The sequence below is a fragment of the Psammomys obesus genome, unplaced genomic scaffold (genome assembly GCF_907164565.1).
Source record: "Psammomys obesus unplaced genomic scaffold, mPsaObe1.curated_primary_1811, whole genome shotgun sequence".
Classification (NCBI taxonomy): Eukaryota; Metazoa; Chordata; class Mammalia; order Rodentia; family Muridae; genus Psammomys; species Psammomys obesus.
This window is the reverse complement of record NW_026590571.1, coordinates 1,990,447-2,009,611: the sequence shown is the minus strand read 5'-3', so window position 1 is coordinate 2,009,611 and position 19,165 is coordinate 1,990,447. Positions and strand designations below refer to the sequence as shown.

Genomic DNA, 19,165 nt, shown 5'->3' with positions numbered 1-19,165 from the left:
CTTGATATATGCTCATATCTACCCAGGAGACTACCTTGACTTATGTCTCTAGGTTGTTACAGAGATACCCCCACCCTCAGTTTCCTGTTTTCTGTCCTTTTGCCATTGATCTCCCCAAGTCTGTTGTCCAACATCTGAACTCTCTGTGCCCGCTCTCCTACTTTGTTCTCTCTCTTAAGCCACTACATCTGTCTGTTGTATCTCCCCTTCCAAGTGAGATTTATGCATTCTCATTTAGGTCCTCCTTTTTTTTTTTTTTAAATCTTCATTGGGTCTATGCCTTGTAGTATTCTTTTTTTTAAATTTTATTTTATTTTATTAATTACACTTTATTCATTTGTATCCCCCGATAAGCCCCTTCCTCCTCCTCTTCCAATACCACCCTTCCTCCCTCTTCTTCACGCATGCCCCTCCCCAAGTCCACTGAAAGGGGAGGTCCTAGTCTCCTTTCTTCTGATCTTAGTCTATCAGATATCATCAAGAGTGGCTGCATTGTCATCTTCTGTAGCCTGGTAAGGCTGGTCCCGCCTCAGGGGGAGGTGATCAAAGAGCAGGCCAATCAGTTCATGTTAGAGGCAGTCCCTCTTCCCATTACTATGTAACCCACTTGGACACTAAAATGCCATGGGCTACATCTGTGCAGGGGTTCTAGGTTATCTCCATGCCTGGTACATGGTTGGAGAAAGTGTCTTTGCGAAGACCCCTGTGTTCAAATTTTCTGATTCTGTTGCTCTCCTTGTGGAGTTCCTGTCCTCTCCAGATCTTACTATTTCCCATTTTTTACATAAGATTCCATGCACTCTGCTCAACAGTTGGCCATAAGTGTCAGCGTCTGCTTTGATAGTCTGCAGGGCAGAGTCTTTCAGAGGCCCTCTGTGGCAGGTTCCTAGGTTGTTTCCTGTTTTCTTTTTCTTCTGATGTCCATCGTCTTTGCCTTTCAGGATGAGAATTGAGCGTTGTAGTCGAGGTCCTCTCTCTTGATTAGTTTCTTTAGATGTACCTATTTTACTAGGTTTATCCTATACTATATGTATATATGACTGAGTATATACTGTGTGTGTCTATCTGCTTCTGGGACAGCTCACTCAGGATGATCCTTTCCAGGTCCCACCATTTACCTGCAATTTTCATGATTTCCTTACTTTTCATTGCTGAGTAATACTCCATTGTATAGATGTACCACAGTTTCTGCATCCATTCTTCAGTTGAGGGGCATCTGGGCTGTTTCCAGCTTCTGGCTATTACAAATAAAGCTGCTAAAAACATGGTTGAACACATGTCCTTATTGTGTACTTGAGCCTCTTTTCGATATGCCTAGGAGTGGTATGGCTGGATCTTGAGGAAACACTATTCCTAGTTGTCTGAGAAAGCGCCAGATTGATTTCCAGAGTGGTTGTATGAGTTTACATTCCCACCAGCAGTGGAGTAGGGTTCCCCTTTCTCCACAACCTCTCCAGCATGTGTTGTCATTTGAGTTTTTCATCTTGGCCATTCTGATGGGTGTAAGGTGAAATCTCAGGGTTGTTGTGATTTACATTTCTCTAATGGCTAATGAAGTTGAGCATTTCTTTAAGTGTTTCTCTGCCATTCAATATTCCTTTATGGAGAATTCTCTGTTTAGATCTGTTCCTCATTTTTTAATTGGATTACTTGGTTTGCTGCTTTTCAGCTTCTTTATTTCTTCATATATACTGAATATTAGCCCTCTGTCAGATAAAAGATTGGTGAAGATTCTTTTCCAATCTGTAGGCAGTCGTTTTGTTTTGATGATGGTGTCCTTTGCTTTACAGAAGCTTTTCAGTTTCATGAGGTCCCATTTATTGATTGTTGCTCTCAGAGCCTGTGCTGTTGGTGTTCTGTTCAGGAAGTTGTCTCCTGTGGCAATGAGTTCAAGGGTATTCCCCACTATTTTTTTTCTAACAGATTTAATGTGTCTGGTTTTATGTAGAGGTCTTTGATCCATTTAGACTTTAGTATTGTGCAGGGTGATGAGTATGGATCTATTTTCATTTTTCTACATGTAGACATCCAGTTAGACCAGCACCATTTGTTGCAGATGCTATCTTTTTCCCATTGTATATTTTTGCCATCTTTGTCACAGATCAGGTGTCCATATGTGTGTGGGTTTATTTCTGTCTTCTATTCGGTTTTTTCCATTGTATCTTCCTCACCTCAGATTCTTTCTTCCATCTCTTGTATTCTATTGGTTATGCTAACCTCTGTAGTTCCTGTTTTCTTCCCTAAGTTCTTTCTCTCCACAGTTTCCTCCATTTGTGTTTTCTTTAATTTTTCCAATTCTGTCTTCAGATTTTGAGCCATTTTGTTGATTTCCTTCAGTTGTCTGACTGTATTTTCCTGTTTTTCCTTTAATTCCTTCAGCTGTTTGAACAATCCCTTTTCTTGTATTTCTTTCAGTGATTTAATCATTTCCTCTCTAAAGGCCACAAACTGGCTGCAACTTCTTGTATTTCTTTATGGATGGCCATAATTTGTTTTTATCTTCCTGTATTTCTTTATGGATGGCCATAATCTGTTTAAGTTTATCTTCCTTTATGTGTTTACGCATTTTATTTGTTTCCTTTGTTATCCTCTTCATGAGCATAGATGTTAGGTCATCTTCTTGAATTTCAATTATGCTGGGGTGTCCAGAGCTACTTGCCCCTGGATAACTGGATTCTGGAGATGCCATATTGCTCTGTCTTTTGTTGGTTGAGCTTTTACGATGGCCCCTACTCATTGGGCTATCTTAGTTGTTTGGAGTTAGTTTCTTGTGGTTCCTGGAATCCTGTGGTGGAGAGAATCCTCTTGGCAGGAAGATGGTTTTTCCTGAAGTAAGCATCCTCAGCTTTTTGAGTATAGTTACTAGATGGCCGGTGTTTTTCAGGAGGTGCTGCTGTTCACCTCAGGCATAGAGACCTGAGTGGTACCTATGGTCTTTGTTAGTGAGAGGGCTCTCCTCTCACCTGAAGAAGTCCTAAAGACCACTGCCCTGCTTCTGTGTTTCTTGCTGTAAATTTAGTGATCTGCTGTAACCTGTTTGTCCCATGGTTTGGTCAGTTTTGTTAGGGATAAGTGGTTGCCCCTTAAAGCAGTATCTGGGGGTTGATCTCGGGGATACCGGGCTTTTGTAGGTCTGAGGTTGAGGCTCTGTGCCTCAGTACCCAAGAGGTAATCTGTGGCGGGTGGGTACCACTCTCCTGGTAACAGCAGGCTATCTGGTGCACAGCAGGTCCCTGGGTTGGGTCGGTCTGCGGGTCCTTTTCCAGGGATTTACTGGGTGGCCTAAGTCATTCCCCTTTGCTTCGTTCCCTGTGAGGATTTTTGCACACAGTGACTCCCAGTCTCTGGTGCCCTGTGGTGCACAGCTCTGTCTGTGCCTGAGAGATGGGCATGCAGCAAATGTATGTGCTCTGGGCTGGAGCCCAGTTCAGTGATGGCAGCTCGCACCCGCAGGTCTGCAAGATTTTTTTTCCAGGGAAAGACTGGGTGCCCCAAGTCAGTGCTATTTCCTTCCTTCCCTGCGGGGTTTTCTCCTGACAGGGACTCTGAGTATCTGTTGCCCTGGGGCACACAGCTCTGTCTGTGCCAGAGAGCTCTAGGTGCGCAGCAACTGTCTGTGCTTGCGGAGCCCTCTTCCGTGATGGTGGCTCATACCTGCCAGTCTGTGAGACTTTTTCCAGGGAAAGACTGGGTGACCCAAGTCAGTACCGTTTTCTTCCTTCCCTGTGGAGTTTTCTCGCAACTAGGACTCCCAGTCTCTGGTGATTTTTTTGCCCACCGTTCAGCCTGGGAAGGTGATCAGGACACACAGGCGTGTGGCTCTGGTCTGGCGACCTAGTGCCTGCATGACCTGGGATCTCTTCCGGGTTCTGGCTGGGTGACCTGAGAGTGGACCCGACTGATTCCCATGCCGTGGGGGTTTCCTCTCTCCCGGGAAACACGATCGCTGTTGTTTTAGGGCTCAGAGTTCAGTCTCTTGCTTGCTGTAGGGAAAATGTAATCCTGCTCCTCAGAAGCAGTGTTCTCTTGGCGCCCCATCTTGTCCCTCCCTCCCCGCCCCCTGCCTTGTAGTATTCTTATCCTCTATTATACAGCTAAAATCCCCTAATAAGTGAGTATGTATCATGTATGTCTTTCAGGGTCTGGAGTACCTCACTCAGGATGATCTTTACTAGTTCCATTCATTTGTCTGTAAATTACATGATTTCTTTTTTAATAGCTGAGTTTTATTCCATTGCATAAATGTGCCACAGTTGCTTTTTCTGTTCTCTGGTTGAGGAACACCTAGGTTGTTTCCTTATTCTGCCTAGTGTGAATAAAGCTGTTCTGAACATAGTTGAGCAAATGTCCTTATTGAATGGTGGAGCATCTTTTGGGTTTATACGCAAGTGAGGTATAGTTGGATCTTGGGGTAGTGCTTTTCCCAATTTTCTGAGAAAGTGCTAGATAGATTTCCAAAGTGGTTGTGTAAGTTTACACTCCCACCAACAGTGGAGGAGTGTTTCCCTTTCTCCACACCTTCACCTGGATGTGCTGAAGCTTGAGATTTTGATCTTAGCCATTCTGACCAGTGTAAGATAGAATCTCAAAGTTGTTTGTTTTGCATTTTTCTGATGACTAAGAAAGGTGAGCATTTATTTAAGTGCTTCTCACCCATTCAAGTTTCCTCTGTTGAGAATTCAAATCTTAGTACCCACATCAATCAGGTTGTAACCACCTATAATTACAGCTCGATGGCACTCAAGCCCTTCTTCTGATCTTCATGAATGCACACATATATGCACTAATAAAAATTAAAATGTAAATCTTAAAAATGTTTTAAGATGTCTGATTTAATTTCTAGGAATCACCATAATGGACATATATATAGAAATAGGACTAGCTGAAACTTTAAACAAGGTTGTACCAACTTTTTTTTAAATATTCTTCACATACTGTGTTATTACTAACATACAAACTCATTGAAATAGTTATATTTATTGTACATCAAATTTCTCTAAAAATTGCCTGTTATCTGTAAAAGATACTAATATTTTATGATCAATATTCAATTAGCAAAAAAATAAATAAAATTGATTTTCTGTAAAAATTATTTCCCTTTTTTCTGATTTTCCATAAGTCTCTTCTCAGATTTTTCTTCTCTCGTCTAAGGCAGTTTTCTGACTTTTTTTTTCAGTGAAAAGTCTATAGAGTTAATGAAAGTAATTAAGCTAGAATACATTTATGCAGTAGCTTATCACAATAACTCATATAATATTATAGCATGATAAAGCAAAGAAAACCTTTTCATACTGACATTACATGATTCTTATTTTCTAATCCACTCTCCTAGGTAACTTCAGATCTCTCAATAGTTTGGGGAAATCCTTGTATCACCATAGAACCTGACAACTCAACTCCGTACATTCTCCATGTATGTCCTTGGAAACGTGGAGAATTCAGAGGTATTAAGTCCTTAATAAAATATTTTTTGTGAATTACATTGCCTGGAGAGAAATATGGAAATAATAAACACAACTATAATTTTTTTTTATTTTCTTTTTGGATAAGTGATATTGGAGAAAGCATAGTTTGTCAATTCATTCTAGCTTTTCAAATAAATATAGCTTTGTGGTATGTATTTTATAGCAAGTATTACTTTGTCTTTGAGACTCCAAATATATCTCTATAAGAAAGTTTAAGAATTGCAATACAGGGTAGAAAAAAAAGAAAAGAAAAAAAAAGAATTGCAATACTTAGTTAAAGGTGTTTATATTTGAAATTTAATAGATACATTAAAATAACTAGAAGAACAGCTATTATAAAACTTATATGTACACAATTAACAGAAGAAAAGTATTACTTATCTCTAAAAAAGTGTTTATAGAGAAGTTACCATTTATACTTGAGGAGCATTATTTGATAGGGAATGAGAAGAAAGGTAGTGAAAGTGGGAGGACATAGGAATTAGCCAGCATCATGGTGATTTATTCTTGTAATGATTGAATTTAGAATAAGAGGACAATGTTGAATTCCTGGCCAGCTTCAGTTATACAGTAAAATCCTTTTATATTATAAAATAGTTAATAGCTAGTACTGAATAACTACTATTCATCAAAGTATTTTTTTTCAAATTAGAAGATAATTAAGTGCCCCATTTGTGGACGTATCCTACTGGGAAGATATACTTACTGGACATAATTTTAGAAGTGTATTAAGCAGATCACTTATAGTCATCTTAAGGTCTCTAGAAGTACTGATCTTTCCACCCTGTTTGCTTTGCTAAAGACTATCTTTACAAAGGGTCTATTATAATATCATAAAATTTGAAAGTGTGACCCTATTTATTGCAAACATATCAATGAAGTAATTTATTTCAGTGTTGCAGATGAACCAGAAGGTATGGATTGACCATACCTTCCCGATAAGGTAAGGAAACCCACAACTGTGAGGCCTGGGGATGTATTTCAGCTCTGAGGTGGGGCAGTGTCCCAAGGGACCAGTATCCTGAGACAGAGAAACCCAGGAACCACTCAGCTCTAAAAAGACCCCTCCTCAGTAGAGTCATTGCAGCTTCCAGGGGAGGGTTACTCCAACTTCTGAGGAGCTGAGGCGCTCCTGACCTACACTCTGCTCTTTCTGTGCTTCTTCTCCTCTGGGCTTCTTTGCTTCTTCAGATGAAAAAGTCACACCAGGCAGTAAATCTCTTAAAAGATATTTATTGGAGAGAGGAATCCTGGAGTGTCTGGCTCTGCTTCCAGGAAAAGGAGCAAAGAGCTGAGCAAAAGACTTCATATATGAGTTTTTAGAGGAAGTACTTTCTAGAACAGAGATTTCCAGAGTGAGGATTGGTGGGATTTTACGTCCTGAGCTTGGAGGAAGCTTAGGGTTTGGTGTATTTTTGTTCAGCCTTTTCACTTAAAATTAGCATAAATCCTGGAGGGACCCCACTAATGGGCTGGAGATGTTGGCATTTGTTACAGTTAGAGGACAGAACTGCCATTTTTACAGAAAGTTGTGATGGAGGGGACTATTAACTCATGTCCTAAGGGGTTTATAGAGACTTGAACTCTAAACTAAACAAAACAACTTTCCTTAGCTAAACTATGAATTTATACTAAGGGGTCAGATTTTTAGTGTGGCAGAGTCACACCATGTAAAGCTACCTGCCTCTGTGTAATCTAGTTTATAAATTGTTACCACAAAGATGGTGCTAGAGCTCACAGACTAGCTCCCTGCCAGCAGCAGCCATAACTGGGCCCCAGATGATGATGTTTTTCTCTGTGGCTTCAGCTTCTCACTTTCTCCAGGGATCTGTTCTCAGGTCCCAGGGCTGTGCAGATTTAGCCTCAGTCAACTGGAGACCTGAGATGTTGCTGTCTGGAGGTGTGGAGAGGTAAGCATCACAAGTTGAAGATCTGGGTACCTTCTTCAGGGACCACAGGGTGTGGCAGCCAGGGGAACTGAAGACCTGAAGAGGGGGTACACAGGGAAAGATGTGTGGGATATCCTAGAGGCAGCCTGGCATAGCTGCTGGAGCTCCTCAGAAGGGCCAGTGCACTTTTCTGAAAATTATACAAAGTTTAAAAAGTATGCACAATAAAGGGAGACTGGCAGAGAAGGTTTTCCTGTCCTGAATAGCCAACTACAGAATAATATTACTTAAAGTTTATTTCTGATTTTCTTATTCCAGATTTTTAAACATACTATTTAGTAGACTTTTCTAATTTTACAGTTTTATCTAGTATTCATTAAAAGATATTGTCCATAAGTTTCACATAATTTTGGTGTTTTTTTTTTTTTCAAAGACAGGGCATCAGTACATAATAAACTTCTCACTTAAGCTTCTTAAATCTTCTCATTGAAGCCACACACCATGTCATCCAAATTCATGATTATTTTCATAATAACTTATAATTCTTAATTTACTATTCACCAAAACCAATGAATTTTATTGCTTTATGAAAATGAACCACAAATTCAAATTATTCAGTTAGATATACGAAGAATTAAATCAATCCATTTAATGTTTTCTCTGTATATGCTCACTTTGTTTATGGTAGTAGGTTTGGTGAGTTTATAATATTTCAGAACATGATTTTGATAATTATGTATTTGAGTCACCAGACTGCTTCAGCACATTGAACATATACTCTTCCGTTCATTGTTATATACTTTCCCATATTATATAGCATATAATGATAGATAGGATGTGGCTCCTGACCCTCATGAATTTGCATCTCATTTTGGGTCTAGATATCTTGAAATTAAGCTATACTTTGATATATTGAAACTTTAGCCATAGCCATGGGAAGCAGCAAAGGGGAAGAAACGTTAATCTCAAAATGGGAATGTGAGACACCTTCAATAGAGGATAATGTGTGAGCTGGAAGTTGCATCAGCAGACAGAATAGAAGAAGAAAATTGAACAGGTGAAACAATATTATTGAAAACAATGAATATATATCATGTAAATATAAAAATTAAAATTATTGATTATATATGTGAGTGGAATATAAAGTGACATATAGCTAGAAATATATACAGACTTTTCCAGGAAGAATCATATTATATTTCTAATTAAAGATGGCTAGTCATGCTTGATATTCCTTTAAGTATTAGTTCATGCCAAAGGAAAAGTTTCAAGAGAGGAAGGCTATAACTAATAGAATTTATTGAAATGAGATTCTTCTAAAAGCATTGAGAAGTATCAGGCATAAGCAGGCTAGGATTAAATCCAAGTGTTAGAGTACTTGTCTTGCATGTATGATGCACTGCAGTTGCTTAGGCCTACAGCACAACCACCACAATAGCTTACCCAGGCAGCAAGTGCTTAGCCACAGGTCCTGAAACCAGTATTCTAGATGGTAGATAGTGGACACCACCGGCTACCCTATGGGGCCCATATCTGAGAGTAGAGAACAATGGGTCCACTGTTCCTTCCACATATGCCTGCAAGTGAGAAGGTACAGAGATCCAGACCTAGAGACTCTCCTGCACAAGCAGGTAGACATTGGATCCCTCCCACCACCACCCCCATTGTGGACAACATCCGGATCCCTGAGACAGCATTCTCAACATGCAAGCCCCCATTCTGCAGATCTCTCAATGGAGTCCAGGCAAACAATTCCTGAAACAGAGATGAACAGCCCAGACAGATATAAGTGTCTGGAGCAGAGAGTACGACAGGACTGTGGGCCACTGAACCATTCTGGGCACATGCATAGGGCCACTGCACCCTGGAACCATGCCAGGCCCACCACCTGTAATTAAGCTCTACACTCCCAGACATCTACATGTGTTTGCCTCTTCCTTCAAGGCACACTTCCAAGGACAGTCCCGAAAGAACATAGATGTGCCTGTGTCATTTCTTACTTACCTGCATCCAAAACACCAATACACATACACCAAAACTGATGAAGCACTCTTATCTTCCTGAAGAATACTCCAGACTCCAGAGACAGGAAGGCCCAGTCTGCAGTAGAGGCTCTAGAAACACACAGCAAAGGCTGTAAACAATCAGATGGCTAGAGGACAGCTTAGGAACACATCCAACAAAAATCAGGACATTATGGCTTCACCAGCAACCCCAAAAATCAATGGATAATTTAATTCAATGGAAACACAGGGAAATGATCTCAAATCTATGCTTATCAAGTTATTAGAGGTACATATAAAGGAAATGAACAAAGCGCTCAATGAAATACAGGAGAATACAGCCAAACAAATAGAGGTGCATAAAAAGGAAACAAACAAAAAAGAGAGGCCATCATGGACAGACAGGAATCCAAAATCAAACACATGAAGGAAATGGTACAAGACATGAAAACATAATTAGAATCAATAAAGAAAACACACTGAGAAATTCCTAGAGATGGAAAACCTAGCGAAGAGATCAGAACCACAGAGGTAAACATCATTAAACGAATACAAGATATGGAGAGAGACTCTTAGACGCTTAAGATAAAATCAAATAAATCAAGACATCTCTCAAAAAATGCATAAAATCAAAATAGGTCCTCACATAAACATCCAAGAAATCAAAAACACAACTTAAAAATAATAGGAATAGACGAAAAATAAGATTCCAGGCTCTAAAGTCCAGAAAATATTTTCAGGAAACCCACAGAAGAAAATTTTCTGAATGTAAAGAAAGAGATATCTCTAAATGTACATCAGGCTTACATAACACCAAATAGACTAGTCCAGACAAGAAACTCTTCATGTCACATAATAATCAAAACACTGAATCTACAGAAACAACAACAAAAATATTTAAAGCAGCAACATAAAAAGGCCAAGTAACATATAAAGGTAGACTTATCAGAAACACATGAGACTACTGAACAGAACCTATGCCAGAGGACCTGGGCAGATGTCATGCAGTCACTAAGAGACCACCCAGAATACTGTAGTCAGAAAAACTTTCAATTAACATAGAGGGAGAAAAGAAAATATTCTATGACAAATCTATAGATTTTTGTCTTAAATATCTATAGATATTTAAACAATATCTATACAGAAACACAGCCCCACAGAAGATATGAGAAGGTAAACTCCAATCTAAAGAAGTCAACTACACCAAAGAAAACACAGGGCATAGATAACTTAACAACAACAACAAAAATCAAAAGAAAACAAGCATACAAACACACTTATCACCACCAACTCCAAAATATAAGGAAGCAGCTGATTCATTGGTCTCTATTATATATCAACATCAATGGAATCAACTCTCCAATAAAAAGGTGCAGACTAAGAGATTGGTCATGGAAACAGGATCCAGTGTTCTGCTCCATTCAAGAAACATATCTCCACAACAAAGATAAACACTACCTCAGAGTAAAGGGCTTGAGAAATGCTTTCTAAGCAAACAGACAAAAGAAGCAAGCTGGAGTACCTGTACTAATACCTAATAAAATAATCATTCAACCAAAATTAATCAAAAAAGATGAGAAGAGCACTTCATTCACATCAAAGGAAAAATCCACCATGGGGACATCATAATCCTGAATGTCTGTGCTCCAAATAAAAGAGCTCCTGAATTCTTAAATGAAACATTATTTCAGTTAATTCACATATTGATCACAAGTCCTAATAGTAGGAGACTTCACTCTGCTCTCATCAAGGGAAAGATCATGGAGACAGAAGCTAAGCAGAGAAATATTGACACCTACAGACATCTTTTTTAAAACTTTTTTATTTTTTATTAATTACACTTTATTCATTTTGTATCCCCCCAAAAGCTCCTCCCTCCTCCCCTCCCGATCCCACCCTCCCTCCCCTTTCTGCATGCATGCCCCTCACCAAGTCCACTGATAGGGGAGGTTCTCCTCTCCTTTCTGATCTTAGTCTATCAGTTCTCATCAAAAGTGGCTGCATTGTCCTCTTCTGTGGCCTGGTAAGGCTGTTCCCCCTTCAGGGGGAGGTGATCAAAGAGCAGGCCAATCAGATTATGTCAGAGGCAGTCCCTCTTCCCATTACTAGGTAACCCACTTGGACACTGACCTGCCATGAGCTACATCTGTGAAGGGGTTCTAGGTTATCTCCATGAATAGTCCTTGGTTGGAGTATGAGTCTCTGGGAAGTTCCCTGTGTTCAAATTTTCTTGTTCTGTTGCTCTCCTTGTGGAGTTCCTGTCCTCTCGAGCGCTTACTATTTCCCACTTCTTACATAAAATTCCATTCACTCTGCACGACAGTTGGCCATCAGGCTCAACATCTGCTTTGATAGTCTGCAGGGCAGTCTTTCAGAGGCCCTCTAAACCCACTAAAATCTGTGCATCGAAAGAAACTAAGCAAGAGAGAGGACCCTAACTAAAATGTTCAATCCCCACCTGAAAGGCAAAGAGGATGGACATCAGAAGAAGAAGAAAACAGGAAACAACCTAGGAACCTGCTACAGAGGGCCCCTGAAAGCCAGAAGAAGAAAACAGGAAACAAACCTACAGACATCTTAAACCAAGTCGACCAAATAGATGTCCACAGAACTTTTTATCAGATATAAAAGAGTATACCTTCTCATCGGCACCTCAATGAACTTTCTCCAAAATTAACCATATATTCAGGCACAAAGCAAGCCTAAACAGAGAGAGGAAGACAAAAATTATCCCTTGTACCCTATCAGACCACAATGGTCTAAAGTTAGACCTCAAAACAACAGAAATAACAAAAAGCCTACTCATACATATGAAAACTAAACAACTCTTTACTCAACAACAACTGGGTAAGGAAATAAATAAAAAAAGAGATTAGAGACTTTCTAAAATACAAAGAAAATGAAGGTACAATTTAAACAAATTTGTGGGACACAATGAAAGCAGAGCTAAGAAGAATGTTCATGGCACTAAGTGCCTTAATAAAGAAATTCTAGACATCTCGTACAAGAAACTTAAAGGCACATCTGAAAGCCCTAGGGAAAAAATTGAGCTGACAAACCCAAGAAGAATAGAAGCCTGAAAATAAAAAAAAAACTCAGTGCTGAAATTAATGAATTTGAAACAAAGAAAAAAATTCAAAGAATCAATGAAACCAAGAGATCATTTTTTGAGAAAATTAAAATGATAGACAAACCCTTAGCCACACTAACTAAAAGACAAAAAGAAACTATCCAAATCAGCAAAATCAGAAATGAAAGGGAGAAGTAAGGACAGATACTAAGGAAATCCAAAGAATCATTAAGTCTTACTTACAAAGAATATAAGTAACAAAGTTTTAAAATCTAAAGGAAATGGACAATTTTCTTGATAGATTCCATTTATGAAAGGCAAATACCTAAACATAATAAAAGCAAATACAGCAAGCCTACAGCCAACATCAAATTAAACTGAGAGAAATTTAAATTAATTTCACTGAAATCAGGGACAAGGGAAAGCTGCCCACTCTCCCCTCATCTCTTCAACATAGTACTTGAAGTCTTAGTTAGAGCAATAAGACAACTAAAGTAGAACAAGGGGATACAAATCAGAAAGGAAAATATCAAAGTATCACTATTCACAGGCAATATGACAGTATACATTAGTGGACCCAAAATTACTATCAGAGAAAGCCTTCAGCTGATAGACACCTTCAGCAAAGTGTCTGGATACAAATTAACCCTGAAAACTCTGAAGCCCTCTTGTATACAAAGACAAAATGGCTGAGAATGTAATTAGGGAAACACACTCTTCCCAAGAGCCACAAATTTTATATGTAATTTGGTGTGACTCTCACCAAGCAAGTGAAAGACCTGTATGAATAAAACTTCAAGTCTCTAAAGAAAGAAACTGAAGAAGAAATCAGAAGATGGAAATGTCTCCCATGCTCATGGATCTGTAAGATTAATGTAGTGAACATGGCCATCCTACCAAAATCAATCTACAGATTCTGTGCAATTCCCTTCAAACCATCACAATTGTTTGCACACCTTGAAAGAACAATTCTCTCTCTCTCTCTCTCTCTCTCTCTCTCTCTCTCTCTCTCATATTTAAAAAGAAAAAAACCAAGAAATACTAAAACAATCCAGGACAATAACAGAGCTTCTGGAGGTATATCCACATACCACAGTGATCTCAAATTGTACTATAGAATAATAGTAATAAGATTAGCATGGTACTGGCATTGAACCAGATTGGTGGATCAATGAATCAAGTTGAAGAAAGGGACACACAAGTCTCCAGACATTTTATTTTTGAAGAATAAGCCAAAACCATGCAATGGAATAAAGATAGCATCTTCAACAAATGGTGCTGGTCTAACTGGATGTCTACATGTATAAAAATGCAAATAAATCTATATTTATCACCCTGCACTGTCACCGGCCAGCAGTGACACCTGAATACCACCTGAGAGAGGGCTGGGAGAGAGAGAGAGAGAGAGAGAGAGAGAGAGAGAGAGAGAGAGAGGGAGAGAGAGAGAGAGAGAGACTGCAACACACAGAAGGACAACAAGTCTACATGCTGATCCAGGTGTTGATTTAACGGACGTCAGGTTAACACTTAAGTAGGCAAAAAAGTACAAGCAGTTTCTCACGTAGGAGCTTTTACTTGGTCAAAACATAGGAGAGCTCACTCAAGGTTACACAGAGCCTGCTGTCTGGTTACTATGGTTGCAGAGTTTCACAGGGTCAGAGCAGTCTGCTGTAGGACCACCAAAGTCAGTTTATGAGAAACTGGACTTTAGAAAATAGCCAAAGCCAAGAGGCCGAATTCTACTGCTAAGATGCCATTAACTCCAAATTTGCCATTAACTCCAAAAAGGCTGCCACACTGCACAAACCTAGAATCCAAGTGGGTCAAAGTCTCAAAGTAAATCCAGACACACTAAATTTATTAAAAGAAAACTCGGGAAGAGCATTGACCACATGGACACAAAAGGTAACTTCCTGAACATTACACCAACAGCACAGGCTCTAAGATCAAATATCAATAAATGGTACCTCATGAAACTGAAAAGCTTCTGTAAAGCAAAGGACACTGTCACAAAACAAAATGAGAGCCTATAGACTGGGAAAAGATGATCACCAACTGTATATCTGACAGAGGTCTAATATCCAGAATATATAAAACCTCAAGAAGTTAAAAAGCAACAAATCAAGTAATCTAATTAAAAACTGGGTACAGAGCTAAACAGATAATTCTCAATAAAGAAATATCAAATGGCAGTGAAACAACTAAAGAAATGCTCAGTGACCCTAATCATAATGGAAATACAAATCAAAATGACCCTGAGATCTTATTTTTGCACCCACCAGAATGACTAAGATCAAAAATTCAATTGATAACACATTCTGGAGAAGATGTGGAGAAAGAGGAACCCTCCTCCAGTGCTGCTGGGAATGTAAACATATACAGCCACTTAAGAAATTAATCTGGCACTTCCTCACAATATTAGGAAAACTGCTACCTCAGGATCCAGCTATACCACTCGTAGGCATATATCTGAAATATGATCTACTATACAATAAGGAAATTTGCTCAACCATGTTCATAGCAACTTTATTTGGAATAGCCAGAATGTGGAAACAACCTAGATGTCCCTCATCTGAGGAATGGATAGGGAAATTGTGGTACATTTACACAATGAAATACTACTCAACAATTAAAAACAAAGAAATCATGCAGGCAAATGGATGGAATTGGAAAATATCATCTTGAGGTAACCCAGAAGCAGAAATACACACATGGTATGTACTCACTTATAAGTGGATATTAGCCATAGAATATAGAATAAATGAGTATTAAAGTGGATGCTGAGACTCATAGGCAAACTTTGTCCAGAGTGCAGGAAATCTTATGAAAAAGGGGGAGATAGAAAGACCTGGAAGAGTCTAGAGCTCCACAAGGAGCACAACAGAACCAAAAAATCTGGGCCTATAGGTCTTTTCTGAGACTGGTACTCCAACCAAGGACCATTCATCGAGATAACCTTGACCCCCTGCACAGAGGTAGCCCATGGCAGCTCATTGTCCAAGTGGGTACCATAGTAAGGGGAGTAGGGGCTGTCACTGACATGAACTCAGTGGCTGGCTCTTGGATCACTTTCCCCAGAGAGGGGGCAGCCTGACCAGGCCACAGAGGAAGACTATGAAAGACAATACTGATGAGACCTGATAGGCTAGGGTCAGATGGAAGGGGAGGAGGCTCTCCACTATCAGTTGACTGGGGAAGAGGCATGGGAGGAGATAAGGGAGTGAAGGAGTGTGGAATTGGGGGAGATCGAGGGTGGGGCTACAGTTGTGTTACAGAGTGAATAAATTGTAATAATTAAAAATTATATTAAAAAAGAAATAAAAAAGAATATAGGGTAAACATACTAAAATCTACAGTCTTGGAGAAAACAAACAACAAGGAGGCTCTGTGGAAAATGCTCAATCCTCATTCAGAAGGGCAAGTGGGATAAATATTGGAAACAGGAGAAGACAGGAAACAGGATAGGAGCCTACCACAGAGGCCCTCTGAAAGACTATTCCCAGCAGGGTATTGAAGAAGATAAAGAGACTCATTGCCAGATTTGGAGAAGAATTCAGGGAATCTTATGGAAGAAGGGGCTATAGAAAGACCTGATGGTGATAAAAATCTCCACTAGGAGACCAACAAAGCCTAAAAGCCTGGGCCAAAAGCATCCTGCAGAAGCTGATACTGCAACCACAGACAGTGCATGGAGAAGACCTAGACTCTCTCCTCAGATGTAGCTCATAGGCAGCTCAGTCTTCAAGTGGGTTTCTTAGTAAGGGGACATGAACTCTGTGGCCAGATCTTTGATCACATCTCCCTGTGTGTTGCAGCCTACCAGGCCACAGAGGAAGACAATGCAACCAGTACTAACGAGACCTGAGAGGCAAGCGTCAGATAGTAGGGGGAGAGGACCTCCCCTATCAGTGGACTAGGGAAGGTGCTTAGGAGTAGAGAAGGGCAGGATGGTGGGATTGAGAAAAAACTAGAGAAGGGATACAGCCAGAGGAAGAACATGCAGCTAGTCCTGATGAGACCTTATAGGTTAAGGTCAAATAGTATGGGAGGAGGAACTCCCAAATCAAGGGACTAGGGAAGAAGCATAGGGGAAGAAAAGAGAGAGAGAGGGTACAATGGGGAGGAAAAGAAGAAGGGGGCTATAGCCAGGATACAAAATTAATAAATTGTAATAAATAAAAATATAATGTGTGGGGTTTTTTTGGCCTCATGGCCTAAAACTACTCTAAAATAATGTGCAATGATATTATTTAAATATTTTATATTCCATGTACTTACATTGAAGACATAGATTGGGTAGATTCATCTCTTCTCGGGTAGAGACAGTAGATACAAGCAGAGAGATACAGTAGAGATATAATAGACACTGTATAGATACAATGGAGTCGTACAAGACTTTAGATTAAAGATATAAAATTAAAGATTTGTACAACTATATTGTAATGATGCTCTAACTTTTTTTTATAAAAGTAAATTTGGAGGACAGATTTTATGATGGTTACTTGTCTTAATAGTTGATTTAGTTTGTAGCACAAGCATTCTTTACATTATAAGATAAAATTCAGTCTTATTATCTTAGCAATCCAGTGGTTGTGGAAGGCAAGTGGCTAACAATGTTCAGTTTTGGCAGTGGATTATGCATAAGATAGCAGAGGCCATACCATTAAAGAAGATGAATTCCTTTCACTCCAGAAGCCTTCAACAATCCATAGCTCATCAATTATAGATGAGTAGTGCTCAAAAGCACCTTCGAAACCTGTGCTAGAATGTTGGCTTGATCTCATGCAGGGCTTTTGCTGGCAGCCACAGCTGCTTTGAGTTCATGAGTGCAGTGGTTGTACTGTGTCTAGAAGACAGTTTTCCTCTGATCCTCCCTGACCTCCAGATTTATACAGTTCTTCCACTTCTCCTCCACAGTAGTTCCTGAGGAGATATCCTCTTTGGTGGATAAGAATTCTACTCACTCTGTGCACTTTGACCGGGTGTATATTTCTTTAATAAGCACTGCTCACTATACAAATAAACTTAACTGATAACGTCTTAGAACAGCACTAATCTACAGGTAGAGAAATACATATTTAGAAGGTATTATGCCAATTTAGCATAGTAATAGTAGTAGGTTCACTGCTGGGTCTTGTGAGCTTTCGAACCACAGATTCTAAGCTAGATTTCGAATACTAGGCACGTGTTTATATATATATATATATATATATATATATATATATATATATATATATATATATAGTGGAAAGATTAAACTTGAAATACCATGTAACTTGAAATTATATAAAACAATATTTTTTTTCTTTCCTAAGACATTTATTTTATTTAGATGTATTCTATGTCTTGAATGAATACTATTTTTTGTTGAATTTTTGGAATCCTTTATAGCCTAGGTAACTTTTTCTTTTTTTTTCTTTTTGATATTACAGCTTTTTTTATTAATTACACTTTATTCATTTTTTATCCCTCCATAAGCCCCTCCCTCCTCCTCTCCCGATCCCACCCTCCCTCCCCTTTCTGCATGCATGCACCTCCCCAAGTCCACTGATACGGGAGGTTCTCCTCTCCTTTCTGATCTTAGTCTATCAGTTCTCATCAAAAGTGGCTGCATTGTCCTCTACTGTGGCCTGATAAGGCTGCTCCCCCCTCAGGGGGAAGTGATCAACGAGCAGGCCAATCAGATTATGTCAGAGGCAGTCCCTCTTCTCATTACTATGTAACACACTTGGACACTGAACTGCCATGAGCTACACCTGTGCAGGGGTTCCAGGTCATCTCCACGAATAGTCCTTGGTTGGAGTATGAGTCTCTGGGAAGTTCCCTGTGTTCAAATTATCTTGTTCTGTTGGTCTCCTTGTGGAGTTCCCGTCCCCTCCAGCTCTTACTATTTTCCACTTCTTACATAGAATTCCATTCACTCTGCCCATCAGTTGGCCATCAGGCTCAGCATCTGCTTTGACAGTCTATACTGCAGAAGCTTTCAGAGGCCCTCTGTGGCAGGTTTCAAGGTTGTTTCCTGTTTTCTTCTGGCTTTCAGAGGCCCTCTGTAGCAGGTTCCGAGGTTGTTTCTTATTTTCTTTTTCTTCTGATGTCAATCCTCTTTGCCTTTCAGGATGGGGATTGAACATTTTAGTTAGGGTCCTCTCTTTTGCTTAGTTTGTTTAGATGTACAGATTTTAGTGGGTTTATTCTATGTTGTGTGTTTATATGAGTGAGTATATACCATGTGTGTCTTTTTGCTTCTGGGACAACTCACTCAGGATGATCCTTTCCAGGTCCCACCATTTACCTGCAAATTTCATGATTTCCTTATTTTTCATTGCTGAGTAATACAAAAATTGTATAGACGTACCACAGTTTCTGCATCCATTCTTCAGTTGAGGGGCATCTGGGTTGTTTCCAGCTTCTGGCTATTACAAATAAAGCTGCTACAAACATGGTTGAGCAAATGTCCTTTTTGTGTACTTGCGCCTTTTTTGGGTATATGCCTAGGAGTGGTATGGCTGGATCTTGAGGAAGTGCTATTCCTAGTTGTCTGAGAAAGCGCCAGATTGATTTCCAGAGTGGTTGTACCAGTTTACATTCCCACCAGCAGTGGAGAAGGGTTCCCCTTTCTCCACAACCTCTCCAGCATGTGTTGTCCCTTGAGTTTTTCATCTTGGCCATTCTGATGGGTGTAAGGTGAAATCTCAGGGTTGTTTTGATTTGCATTTCCCTAATGGCTAATGAGGTTGA

At 39.5% G+C, this 19,165-nt stretch overlaps 1 protein-coding gene across 1 annotated transcript in view; it reads left to right on the top strand.

The window, feature by feature from the left end:
- The window catches only part of LOC129677283 (cilia and flagella-associated protein 47-like), a 603,052-nt gene that overhangs the window by 370,059 nt on the left and 213,828 nt on the right, over positions 1-19,165 (top strand). The window contains 1 exon segment of the mRNA XM_055607932.1: positions 5,333-5,444. Within this exon segment, the coding sequence (XP_055463907.1) occupies positions 5,333-5,444 (112 nt within the window).